The sequence below is a fragment of the Arvicola amphibius genome, chromosome 1 (assembly GCF_903992535.2).
Source record: "Arvicola amphibius chromosome 1, mArvAmp1.2, whole genome shotgun sequence".
Lineage (NCBI taxonomy): Eukaryota > Metazoa > Chordata > Mammalia > Rodentia > Cricetidae > Arvicola > Arvicola amphibius.
The window spans coordinates 62,686,456-62,700,472 of record NC_052047.1 but is presented as its reverse complement, the minus strand read 5'-3'; the positions used below and the strand labels follow the sequence as shown (position 1 = coordinate 62,700,472).

The following is a 14,017-nucleotide window of genomic DNA, read 5'->3' as shown; positions in this document are numbered from 1 at the left end:
AATATTCTGGAAGTGATTGAATGAAAGGTTTGAAGGGATGGGAGGCAGTTTGCTGAGACCTAGCCTTAGAAGTATAGAGGGATCAAAAGAAGCCAGACCAAGTGCCTGACCTGGGCTACTTCACTTATGTTGCCCTGGGGAAGCCCTCTGACTACCCACAGAGCTGGTTCTTCCTTCCTATCCAGAGATGATGAGACCAGAGGGATGCTGGGACCCCCTAGAACTACCCAAGGGATGCTGGGACCCCCCAGAACTCCCAGATCCAGAGGTACAGACAGAGCCCTGGTCTCCTCCTTCTGTATTCTGTATCACTCCAATGGTCTGATCCCAAATGGATCTGAATTTGTCCTAATGCTGTGGCAAACCACTGACCTCAGCTTCTATCTCTTGTCCTAAAAAGAAAAGCTGAACTGGGAGTGGTTTCTTGATGTGACTCTGTGGTTCTAAACCACATCTATCTATCCATGCATCTATCCATCCACCCACCCATCCATCCATCCATCCACCCATGCATCCACACAACTGTTCATTCATTCATTCACTTCCTGAACTATCCCCTCATGTAGTTTGGCTTCATGCAGAAGAAAGAATCCCACACAATCCTCTGTCACCCTGAAATAGCATGTCCTCAGCTTCAGAGCCTTACCTGTCTCTGCTAATTCCGTTATCTCTAATCTCTTTACTGTCTTAGAACTCGTGTCCCTGCTGTCCCTGAGGCCAGGGGGTGCTCCAGGGGTTGGGTATTTGTGAGGAGGCAATGTTTTGTTTGAGGTGAAGGGGTGTTCCTTGAGGATATTTGGGAGAGGGAGACTCTAAGCAATGGGAGGAACTCAGGTAGAGGCCCTGAGGTAGAAGAGCAGGTTCAGAGAGTACTGGGGGCAGAGCATGATCAAGCTGTAGGTGGGGCTCGGCAGGCAGAGACTGGTTCATACCCATCTCCTCTCTCCACCCACAGGGTGCTCTTGTCCAGCCCCACCTAGATGGACAGATTCTTCGGCTGCTGTGTAGCTGCCCCCCAGAACCAGGCATGGATGAGCGACTCTGCTCCTTGGCAGGAGTTTCAGAGAATCTTCAAGCCACTGGAGCCCAGGAATCCCTCCTACTGTTACCCACATCCATGTTCCCGCTCTGGGGACCTGCTGGGGAAGCACAGCCCCTACTGACACCTCTGCTCTGGAAGCGTCTCCTACAAGAACTTCAGACCCAAGAAGAGATGGACATCAAGCTGTCCCCTGCTCCTGAGGTTGTGACACACCCTGACTGGCCTTGTGATCTGGCAAGGAGCCAAGTCGCATCCTTCAGCCAGGAGTCTCCACTCATTTCAAATGGCTCATTTCCCACAAAAGAGTCCAAGGAGCCCAGAGACATGTGGAAGGAGAGAGGCAAGCATCCAGTTGCAAGTGCAGAGAAGTGGGAGGTGATGAGTACCTTGGGTGTGATAAAATCGGAGCTTGATGACAAATTCCTGCTGGACCAGGAAACCAGTGAGAAGCTGATCGTGGACATTGGGGGCCAAGCCCCAGAGGGCATACAGGAAGGGAGCAGGGCTTCAGAGACCCATGTCATGGCCCACTGTCCTTGGCTCTGGCCTGAATGTCAATGTCTCCTACTGACTCTGCATGGGGAAAGCTCTAAGTCACAGGAAAGTCCTGATCCCTTGAGAAAGAGATGGGGTGTGGAAGGATGTGACTGGGAACACTTGGGAAAACTATCACCAGAGAAGAAGGAAGAGGCTACCAGCTCTAGGGCGCATGATACAAGAGACCCAGAGCCAAATGGTAGCCAGCTTCCAGCAGGAATGGGCAAAGAGGTCTGGAGGAGGGCACAGGACAAGCAGGGCCACCAGCTGTGCTTTGGAGACACTCACTTCCTGCAAAAGGAGTGGTCAGGGGAAGAAGAACAAGAGCAGAAGATGCAGCTCCAAACGGCACCCAGCCCAGCTCCACTGGGTGTCTCTGAGCAGCTTGACTCCAAGCGCCATGCGGGTCAGGAACAAAGACTACCAATGGGTGATCAGGATTTGCTCGAGTTTCCCAAATGGGCCCCAAAAGGTGGCAGCAGTGAAGGTCCTTGCCCCTCACAGACTCTGACCACAGGACAGAGCAGGAGCACCCTCCAGCTAGACACACTGGAAAGGGAGGTGGGGGCCTGTTTCCAGCAGCTGGACAACCTGAAGCTTGTCTGTGGCGATCCCCAGCAGATGTCAGCATTGATGAGAAAGAGCCAGAGTGTCGCTTATACAGGGTTGGACACTGAGGGGGATGTGGGCCATCAGCAGGCCTTAGCCAGCCAGGATCTGAATGCAAAATCCAGCAGGAATGGCGAGGGAGTGAGGCTGGAGGAGGGTGTGGCTCTGTGCATTGGAGAAGTTCTTTCAGGACCAGCGTTTGATGGGGGTAAAGCCAACCTGGTCCCTGCAGAGCTGAGTGGGAGCCCGCTCCCCCCAACATGGTGTACCCACAAGAGGGTGGGGAACAGATTCCTTCATCTCCTTGACTCTCCAAAGAAAGAGAGAAGTCAGATTTTGCTTGATAATGCCAGGGTTCAGGGAGCCCAAGAAGGATGTCACCATGAAGGACACCATTGTGAAAAAGAGCGGGCCAGAGAAGTGGCCAAGGCCCTGAGGCTGGAACAGGCTAACCAATCACTGCAGGGAGAGCTGGTCCGCCTCAGGCGCGAACTGGACCAGTGTCTGCAGGCTGTGTCCGACCTGGAGGACTGTAATGGGAAGAGTTACCGCAAGATTTCCCAGCTGGAAGAGGAGAATGAGAAACTGAAGGGGGACCTGGGCCGGCTGCACAAAGCCATGTCCGAGAGTGTCAGGAAAGCCGGAAGCAGGATGCAGCATGTCACCCTGGAAAACAGGGAGCTCAGGGCTCTGATCTCAGAGCTTGGAGTCAGTTACAAAGGGCTGATAAAGGACACAATGCTAGGGATAGAAGACATGCTCTGGGCTCTGCAGGGGGAAAACCAGCACCTTGTATGCAGGGTCCAAGGCCTGGAGCGGGAGGTCCTGCAGATGAGCGGGGATCCCAGGGAAGAAAAGTGGTGTTGCCAGGGAAACTTCAAGATGGCAGGAGACAAGGGACACATGGAAGACAAAGAGGTCCAGGTGACTCTACTTTCAGGACAACTGGTTACACGAGCCTGTGGGCCAGCTTGGGATGAGAAATCAGGCGTGACGTGGGGGCAGGCAGGACCTTCCTTAGATTTGAAAGGTTCCAGATGTGGGGCTGTTGCTAGTTCTGCTTCATCTGTCTGTGCAGTCACTACAGGGCCTCAGGAAGCAAACACCAATGGGGCAAAGGGAGACGGAGCTCGGCTACAGAAAGAACAGGAGACACCATGGTGTTCCATGCAACAAGGACAGTCTCAGAGGTCCCTGAGCTGCAGCCTCCAGGTATGTTGGCTTGCCTTCCCTCCTGTATTGCTGACTCTGCAATGGGGCACACACACCCCTCTCCCGCCGCCACAAGATCTAGGCAACCCTGTGGCAGCCATATGAGGGAGTTAGACCTCCAGCCCTATTTTCTAGATGAGAAAACCAGGCAGAGAAGTGAAGGGGTTTGCATGAGGTTGCCTGGCTAGGGAGAGCTGCAGCTGGGATGAACCCAAGCAGGCTGGCCCAAGATCTCCCTTCTGACTTGCCAGGTAAGCTCCACCCTCCTAGTAGATCCAGAGAAGAAAGAGTGTGGGGTAAGGCTTGCACTTTGTGGTCCTACCTTGGATTTTCTCAAGTGGAAAATAGCTCAAACAGCCTGAATGAATCAGCATCATTCAGGTTGGGTCTTAACAGTTGTTGCAGACAGAACAGTGGTCCATGGAAGGTAACACAGCAGGGGAATTGGGTTGGTTCTGTAGAGACCTGAGACTTTGGTGCAGACATGGCAGTCCCTCTTCTGAGTTGCTCCTGCCCCCTGCCCCAAGACAAATCTCAACTTTTCTAATTCCCAAGATGAAATGCTCATGTTGTTAATGTCTAGGGACCCTTCATGCTGAGCCCCTCCATCACTCCAGCATCCTGCCCCTCTCTCTCCTTTCTGTGTCTCCATCTGCTCCCTCCCCCCCACTCTCCATTGCTGGCTCCCGCTTCCCTCTCTCAGAAATTCTAGTCACTATCAAAGAACAGCCTTTGGATTTTTACCAGTTTTCCTTTACTGTCTGCACTTCATCGCGTGTGTGTGTGTGTGTGTGTGTGTGTGTGTGAATGTGTGTATGTGTGTGTGAATGTGTGTATAAGTGTGTGAATATGTGTGTGTGAATGTGTGTATAAGTGTGTAAATGTGTGTATATGTGTGTGAATGTGTGTATATGTATGTATGAATGTGTGTGTGAATGTGTGTATATGTGTGTATGAATGTGTGTGTGTGAATATGTGTATATGTGTGTATGAATGTGTGTGTGAATGTGTGTATAAATGTATGTGTGTGTGTATAATCCTTTCTCTTACAATAGCTTATATTTTTGTATACTTTGCTATTATTCTAGTGGCCACTCTAGAAAGTTCAGGATGTATCTGTCATTTAGATTTGCCTTAGATTAATGCCTTTGTACCATGTCCCAAATCATGCAAAAAAATATTTCAGTAGTTTACCTCTGCTAATTCTTTATTATCTTGTCATACATTGCTTCGATGTATAATAAGCCTCATGTTATTGTTGCTGCTGATTTGAGCAGCCATAAATCTTTCTTGCAAATATCTGCATGTTTTGTGGTGTTTATTCTCCCACAAGAATTTGGAGAATGTGTTCTTGTTGGAATTTCTCATAATGATAGTTAGCTGGTGGCTGACTTTCTTGCCTTTCTCTTTATGAAACATTGTTCTCGCTAGCCTTGAAGATCGTTTCTCTTAGATTCAGCGCTGTGGGTCAGCAGCTTCCCTTCACACAGCACTCTGAAGGCTGCCTTCTGTTGTCTTCCGCCTCCCACTAGCTCCTTTTGGAAACCAGTTGTCATCGTCATTTCTTCCATTTTCAGAAGAAACGTATGCTATCATGTCTGACTGATTTGAAGATTTCTTTCTTATCTTTGATTTTTTTTTTTTTTTTTTTTTTTTTTTTTTTTTTTTTTTTTTCGAGACAGGGTTTCTCTGTGGCTTTGGAGCCTGTCCTGGAACTAGCTCTTGTAGACCAGGCTGGTCTCGAACTCACAGAGATCCGCCTGCCTCTGCCTCCCGAGTGCTGGGATTAAAGGCGTGCGCCACCACCGCCCGGCTTATCTTTGATTTTTGGTGGCTTGATGGATCTAGCTATGGTTCTGTTTCCCAAGCTCTTTGAACTTAAATATTTATGCTTTTCTTTAGACTCGAGAAACCTTTAGTTATCATTTCCTTAAGAAAAATTTCCATATTCAGAGGTACATATGCATGTATGTGTATAGTTCTTGTGTGTTTGGGCATGTGTGCTATTGTATGCATGTGTTGTGCAGTGCATGTGTGTATAGTGTGTATGTGTGTGCAATGTGTGTGTGTGCAGTGCATGTGTATATGTAATGCATGTATGTGCTGTGTGTGTGTGCAGTGCCTGTGTGTGCAGTGAATATGTATATGTAATGCATGTGTGTACAGTGCCTGTATGTGTGCAGTGCGTGTGTGTGTATGTGTGTGTGCTGTGCATGTGTGTGGATACCAGAGGTCAACCTCTGGTGTCATTCTCCTGGACCTATCCACCTGTATTTTTCGTTCCAGACAGGGTTCCTCTAGGACCTAGAACTCACCAACAAGGCTAGAGCGAGTAGCCAATGAGCCGCAGGGATCTGCCTGTCTCAGTCTCCCCAGTCTTGGGATTACAGATCCCAAGTGTGTGCCACCACACTTGGCTTTAACCATGGGTGCTGGTCATGGAACCCTGGTCCTCAGCCCTGCAGCAAGCATGTTAGCCGACGAACCAGCTCTTCAGTCCCATGCTTGTCCTTTGGTCAGTTTTATTGTCCTAATTTCCTTTCAACTTCTGTAATTCCAGACCCTTTGACTGAATCTTTTACCTTTTGAAAAAGTTCATCTTAGTTTTGCAAGCCTGTGCTCCTGTTTTGCATTTTCTATTGACTTTAATTTGCTAGCTATGTGTTCTGTTGGGACCCACCTTTGATAAATTCACCCAGTGAGCTCCCGATTCTGTTCATAGCACTCTGTGCATCTGGGCCATCCATTTTCTTATTTATAATGGAGAGCTACTGACTGTGCGCTGAGACAGTTCATCTTGTCAGCCTTTCAAATCTGTCTTTCAAATGTGGAAATACACTAGCCACGGCCACTTTGTAGGTCTCATCTCCTCTCCTGCGCCCAGATCATCTCTCGGCCTGCTCCTGTTTGCCTGATTCTTGGCAGATGTCACATTTCACGGTTTCCTCACATATCCACCCACTCAAAGAGCTTTTGGTGTAGGACCCGTGTGTATGTGTTGTAGAGGTCGCCGGCCACCTCTCCCTCCCAGCAGCGCTGTGAGCGTCTCTTGATGGCCCCTCATGAGGTCACTGTATTCCTGCGTAAGTCTCCCTCAGTTCCAGGGTGTGCAGTGACTCTCCCAGTGTGGCACTTGCCCCTAAGACATCCACCCTTCTGCGACGTTGGCTGTGTTCCCAGAGTGTTCAGTGAGGTGACTTCACATTGGCTCAGCCTGAACACTGCCACCTTCTCAGCAGTGTGTGGCCCCGAGGCCCTGGTGGGTCAGCCTCCCAGTGAAGGACAGAGGAAGGCTTTTCTAGGGCAGTGTTTGTTTTTGCTTGTTTTAATGCAGCTCTCTGTTCTCCTTTGTTTTCCACACCTGGCTGTCCTTCCGTACCCAACTCCGTCTCTCATCCTTCTTCCCAGCCCTGATCTCAGTATTGAAACTAATTTCCTGAACCGTGCTCTACAGTGAGTTTAAGGGAGAAGCCTAGGGGTTTCCGCACTTGCCTGTGTTTAATCCCCCCGCCCCCGTTGCTCCCCCAGTCACTTTCCAGCTGTGGCAAAGAACATTTTTGTGTTTTCTGCCTGGATTTCTTGGTTGTCAACAATAGCTGTTCTGACTTGACCTGGAAAGATCTGGAGATCCCAGGAGATGGATATAGAGAGAGAGTTTCAGGGCCTTGCAAGATGGCTGCCCAGGCTCTGATGCAGTGAAAAGTCAGGTTTGCTGAACATTAAAGCTGAGCCGGTGTGGCTGTCACAGCAGCCAGGGCTGTGGCGTGGGACGGAAGGTGGTGAAGCTGTAGAGAAAAGGTGAGGGCTGGCTAGTTAGCCCCACCCTGAGGTGGTGGTGGTGGTGGTGGGGTGTGTGTGTGTGTGTGTGTGTGTGTGTCTGTGTGTGTGTGTGTGTGTGAGAGAGAGAGAGAGAGAGAGAGAGAGAGAGAGAGACAGAGAGACAGAGAGAGACAGAGAGAAAGTTTGAGGACCACCGAGGGAGTTTGGGGATCACAATCACAGCTAGGAGTAGGGAAACATAGAATTAACAGAGATGGACCCCACAGGGTTTAGGGATGATCAGGGAAGAAGGTGAAGAAAGGTCCCTTTTTCTGTCCCAGAGTCTCTCTGAGGCCTATGACCCTCCCATAGCTTCCTGTCGTACTAGATATGAACCCCAACTCTTAACAGTAAGGATACACACAGCTGAGTCTCCCCGGCTGCAGTGGCCACTGTCTATGCCCCACCTGCGGCACCCTGAGCTGCATCGCAAGTTTTCTGCATCCTTCACCGCTCCTCTGTGTGTCCCTGCGTTTACTCAGGAGCTGCTACTGACTTTTGAGCCTCATGTTCAGGGCAGCCCTGAAGCCTGGGTGGAGCGGGCTCAGGGCTCAGGGCAGAGTGGGCTCAGCGTGGAACGGGCTCAGGGTGTTGGAGCTGACTCAGGCACAGCTCTTCACAGCTCTGCGGTCATCGATGTCGTTGTGATGGGGACTTATATCACCAGAATAGGTGAATGCTACAGACTGGTACTGTGTCTGCCACGACAGCACAGATGGGGCCAGATCCTCTGCTCAGAGCTCCTAAGGACCCCCACAGTCTCTGGGCCTCCTTTTGTCAATTGCGTTGAATGACCTGTGTCTGTCACTCTCCCTGTTTCCCAGAACTCTGGTGGGACAGTGTTCCTAAGCAAAAGCACAGCACACAGTTGGTTGTATAGGGCAGACCCAGGCAACAGGCAGTTGTCCCCTCTACCACCAGATCATGTTGTGGGCACTGTCTTAGGACCAATGGGGCAGAGTCTTTGTCCGAGCCACCAGAGGCAGGAGGTGGCAACAAACCACCAAACTTCTCAAAAGGCCACATTTTGGAGTATGGAGCTAAATTTTATGGAACCATCCGGAGCAACCATCTGTTCCTGACAGACCCCAGCCTGTGAGTCTCAGGCCTACGCAGTGTGAATTTCTATTAATTAAGAAAAATATCACATTCTGCTATTGTGGTCGTTGCTCACAGGGAGATATCCGATCAGCCTTGGAGTCACATGGATCCTGTTCCCTCCTCCTCCCACTCAGAATAGCTTGGGACCCCTTCCACCCTCTCCCACTAGAGTGTGGAATGGTGGGAGACAGGAGACGAAGGTGAAGGATAAGGGTGTTTGTGGGGCTCTGAGCTCCCCAGTCCTTCGTGGAGGGGATACTTCCTGTAAGCAGTACCTCCCTTTCCCATACCTACTTTAGTGCTTCAGTCATTGATCACACCTTGCTCATGGGCCCAGAAGTCCTCCCACTGAAGTCTCAAGTCGAGGACCCACAGGTGTGTTCCTGTCATGGACAACGCCTGTCTCCCCACCACGTTAGCACGATCAAGTTGAGCACAACTGCACAACTGCAGATGGCACCACAATACTAACAAAAGTGGGGAGGGCATGTGGCCCGTGGTAGGTAAAAGGCAAAGGCTATGTATCCTATATCAGATCTTATAGAGGAGCTGGAGAGATGGCCTCAGGGTTAAGAGCACTTAACTGCTCTTCCAGAGGACCCAAGTTCCACTTTCCCAACACCCATGCTAGGCAGCCGCCAACCCGTGGCAACTCCAGCTCCAGCGGGTTTGACACCGCCTGCTGGCCTCCCTGAGTACTGCACCGTGTGCCCCACACTCACAAAGACATACGCCTGAATGAACATGTTTACTCTTTAAAAATTGATAACGAAAAACACTTGTATGTGTGCAGATGTATGCTTATGTAAGTTAGTAAGACAATGAGAACTTACCACACCGGCCCATTTGGGGGCAGCACTGTCCCTACCATTGAGCCCACTTAGGGCTGGGCAAGTTCCTTTCTCCCTGCATCCCATGGCGTCTCTGTGAGACCTGCTACCCCGGTGTTCTGTCAGAGAAGAAGAGATTATCTGGAACTGGTTTAAGGCAGTGCTTGTGGGAAATTCGGCACTGCCGTCCTATCTGAAGTCATGAAGCTTTATTGGAATGTGTGTTTGATAATTTGATTTGTGTGTGAAATGTCATTCATTTCTCAGTGTTTTCGATACAATGGTGACCGACAGTGATTAAACAGAACCCTGGTCCTACTTCACATATTTTTGAGAATAATATTCTGGGATGTTGTTCTGGGGTTCCATGTGCTCTCCCCTTCCTCTCCCAAAATGTCCATCACAACCCACACACTCAAGTGTGCACACAGAGGCGCCAAGAGCAGGCCGTGTGGGAAATGGATGGTGGCAATAATAGGCTGGGGTATAGAATTTGAGACAGCTATTTGTTCCTTTCTTGTCTTTCTCTTTTCCTTTCTTTATCCTTCCCTCCATTCTTCCCGCATTCACCTTCCTTCCTTTCTTCTGTCTACTGTGAGAAAACCAAACAGCACCGACAGACAGACATTAGAACAGGAACTGGTTGTTGGCTATGGCAAATGAACACCTGAGAACGTCACCCACACTTTTGTCCCTCAGCTCCAGACCTCCAAGGCTGCTGTCCCTGAGGAAGACCCAAAACTGTGCACACAGCGGCTCCACCACCAGGTGCGGACTCTACAGTGCCAGCTCAGGGACCAGTGCTGGGCACTGCGGGAGTTGCAGGTGGCTCGGGATGAGGCTGTGGGCCTCCAGGATAAGCTCAAGGGCAAGGTAGGCTGGGCCAACCCTTCTCTTCCTCCAAATGTTTCCAGACCCCAAGGAGCGAGTACCAACAATTTGGTATTGTTGGCTAGAGATTTAAAGAATAGAGTGACGTACAGAAGGAAAGCAAGCGATCTTGAGCCTTTCCAGCCAGCTGTCCTCCATTAGACACGACAACGTGTATATATGGATCTTTTAAAAGCATCAGGCGCTGTTGTAATTAGACTTCCTATTGCTGTGATAAAACACTTCGATCTTTGGGGAGGAAAGGGTTTATTTGACTTCCATATCCCTGTTCATTATTGAAGGAAGTCAGGACAGGAACTCAAGCAGGGCAGGAGCCTGGAGACCAGAGCTGATGCAGAGGCCAAGGAGGGGTGCTGCTTCCTAACTTGGTTCCCATGGTTTGCTCAGCCTGATTTTTTTATAGAACCCAGGACTACTAGCTCAGGGATGGCCCCACCTACAGCAGGTTGGGCCTTCCTCTGCCAATCACCAATTAAGAAAATGCCTTATAGTTGGGTCTTACAGAGGCATTTTCTCAACTGAGGCTCCCTCCTCTCAGATAACTATAGCTTGTGTCAAGTTGACATAAGACTAGCCAGCACAGGTGCATTCAGTCCTTCTCTGCAGAAAATGTGTGGGCATGATTATAAAAGGCGGTGAGAGACTCCAGGGGGTCTGGTTCAGGACCTTGGCCGTGGAAGATGTTCAGACCGACATGTGGCTCAACTCACACAGACCCTGATAGGCATATTCACACAAAATAGCAGAAATCCTGACGCTGTGGCTTTGTGGAATGTTTTCACTGGAGGTAACCCGAGGCAATACGCAGGGGCTCCCCACCTTGTTTCTCGTCATGTATCAGCGCTTAGTGCTGGCAGTGTTCGTGAATTAATTTCCATCAATGCGTGATATTTGTTTATAATCCTTTATACAGAAAACCCTAAGCAGCCCCCAAAATGTTTGTAACTAAGCAATGACTAGATACAGGACTCAAAAATGCTTTCTCCTAATCTCCCGCTTTTCTTTCTACTCTTTTCTCATCTGCTTAAAAAAATCATTAGTTCATGCTGGGCAGAGGTGGCTTGTGCTTTTAATCCCAGCACTTGGAAAGCAGAGGCAGGCAGATCTCTGAGCTAGTGGACAGCCTGGTCTACAGAGGGAGTTCCAGGACAGCCAGGGCTACACAGTGTACCCTATCTTGAAAAAACTCATTAGTTCTTTGATAATCTCATACAATACGTTGTGATCATGTCAACCCTCTGCCAGCTCCTCATAGATCCCTTCCCTAGCCACCCAACTTTGTTGCCTTTTTAATTAAATCCATCAAGTACAGTGTGTGCTGCCCATGTACTCTCAGATGTGTGGCCTTCTACCACAGTGTGGTCCACTTACCAGGGCCTGCACTCTTAAAGAAAGCTGGCCCTCCCACTCCCAGCACCTGCCAGTTACCAGTAGTTCCTGGCTAGAGGTGGGACCCCATGCTCACTCCCCTTCTCCATGCTGGGGGTCAGTCTGACCTGAGCCTAGGTCTCGTGCAGTCACAGACACTAAATTCATATGTGCAACTGGCCTGCTGCGTCCCTAAAACCCTGTTCCCTCGTAGCCATCTATCACCCTGGCTCTTACACTATCCCTGCCCCCTCCTCTGCAATGATCCCCGAGTCTGGGAAGAGACTAGGATGTGAGACAGATGTCCCATCTAGGGCTGAGCACTCACTTTTGAATTGCAACTGTCCTGTGCTCATTTCCCAGGGACACTTTCGAGCTTTTTCCCAAACTGAGGCAGGGTGCAGTTACATCAAAGTAACACATTGAGTCCCTGTGAATACGTTAGTCGACCTGAAGCTGGAATCTACCCTTTGATCAGTCCTGGAAAGTTACACCAAACAGGTGCACAGAAATACTGTTTGTAAAACAAAGAAGCATACCAGTGTTACTTATGCCCACCAACAAAGGCCTACTGAAATAAATCACACCACAAGCTGCATGAGGAGGGAGTGTGCATGATTTAAAGGGATGAAGCCAGTTGGTTTGCCTGAAAACATCACTAGAATTTTCTATTTAATTACCAAACAGGATTGCGTTACTCTCCATGTAGCAGGTTTTCATGTGTCTGTGTGCACACATCCTGATTTGTATGTGTGCGTGCGTGTGTGCGTACATGTATGTGTGTGTGTAATGTTGTCAGAAAAGATGATGGGTCAGAACAGGTCAAGGATAAGGATGCAGGGCTTATTTAGGTCACTGCAGACTCTAAAGAGAGTGTGAAGGAATAGCTATAAAATCCCCATTTTAATATATTTCATGGGAAAGAATTCAGACAATCTGGCTGAACAGAAGTAAGGGCCTTTGGTGGATGCTGGAGTAATGTGGAAAGTCTGGGTGGACCTCATACAAGTGCCTGTTCCCCGCTCCTCTCTTTGCTGTGTCGGGTCCCACACTTGGTCTTTCCCAGCAGGGACTGAGGCCAAGCCAGGAAGGCCTGCATGCTGCATTCCATGGGATGGGTGACAGAGGCCATCCCAGATCTGAGGGATGGGATGTGCTTCCCACCAGGAACAGAATCCATGTTGCTACTCTGCCCCAAGTAGTTGCAGTAGCTAGTGACTGAGTACCATTCCTGGGTCTAGGTGCCCTGTATTATTGAAGCCTCATTATGGCCCTCAGCTTGGGGCTCACAGGTCACAGTGGGCAGCTATGTTGGAACCATGTCTGGCTCAGGTATCCAAGTTTCACACCAGATTGTGTCTCTGTGGCTCCATGTTGGGGATCACGGTTGGCTGATTCCCGGCACGCCATCTCTGCAAGGGAAGGGTGATGGTAGGCCAGCCCTCTGCGCTGTCCCCAAACCAAAGCCACACTGCTCAATCACAGGCGTGCTTCTCCTTTCAGCTCGAGGAGCTTCAGGCGCAGCAGCATGAAGCGCTCCTGGCCATGAGTCCTCTGAAGGTAACGTAGAGCCACGTCGCTTTTTCCTAATATGGCGCTGCCAGGGACACGTGTCACCCAGGTCCCCACGTGGGCAGCGTTCCATATATTTTCTTCATCTGGCTTCTCATGTGTTCAGGATCATCCTATATGGCATGTGTCCTGACCCCACACGCCATGTCCCACTTTCTCCTTGGTGCAACCTGGAAGTTGGAAGGGTTTGGAGACTGCGGGTGCTCACATTCCCACTCCCACCGCATCTTCCTCCTTTCCTCTTTTCTTCTGCCCTTTTCTCTCTTTTTCCCCTCTCTCCATCTCTTGTCTCCTCTACTGTGCCATTTCTGCGTACACTCCCGTACCTGTTTGCTAAGGAAGTTTCCCCCCACCTATCCTTTTATATTTATATTTGGGACAAACCCAGGGATGGCTTTTGTTGTTCCACATGCCCTTTGCCAGCAGGATAAAGTGACGTTTCATCTGGGCCTGCATTGGGAAGAGGCAGAGGTTCACCCTGAGGTCCTGGTCTCTGTGTGGTGAACTAAGAGGAGCCTTAATTAAACATCAGCCAAACACCATGACATCCAGAATCCTGTTTCCTCCTGCCTCTCCCGTGGACTCAGTTTCCTCAGCTCTTATATCAGAAATATGAACCACTTCCTCTCCCATCGTTCCTTGTCGGTCTTTGTGTTGGTAAAATAGAACTGAGAATGCCTGCTGAGACTCTGAGATGCCATCTGGGCCACCATAGACAGGGCAGTGTGATTAATCCCATAAAGTCAGAACCATGAGAGTCCTACTAAGTTTCTGTTTTGACAAATCCTTCTCATGTGAAGGGAAACTCCAGGACTTTGTGCTTTACAGTGTGAAGCCAAATGGAAAGGCAAGGCTGTGCCGGGTGGGTCCGGTTCCCCTCATAATGCATTGTACAGACTGGCGGGTTGAAGTGTGGAGAGGAGTTTAGTGAGAGACTGCACCACAAGAGAGCCCAACTCTCACCTCCCTGCTACTGGGCCCTGGAGTCTATTAGCGCGCCACCCTGAGGTGCTGGTGTGGGTGAGGACTCGTGCCG

General features: G+C 49.9%; 1 protein-coding gene across 1 annotated transcript in view; it reads left to right on the top strand.

Moving 5' to 3' along the window:
- The window catches only part of C1H4orf50 (chromosome 1 C4orf50 homolog), a 49,533-nt gene that overhangs the window by 18,322 nt on the left and 17,194 nt on the right, over positions 1-14,017 (top strand). The window contains exons 6-8 of the mRNA XM_042054991.1: positions 956-3,400; positions 9,850-10,023; positions 12,913-12,969. Of these exons, the coding sequence (XP_041910925.1) occupies positions 956-3,400; positions 9,850-10,023; positions 12,913-12,969 (2,676 nt within the window). The remainder of the gene's footprint in view (positions 1-955; positions 3,401-9,849; positions 10,024-12,912; positions 12,970-14,017) is intronic.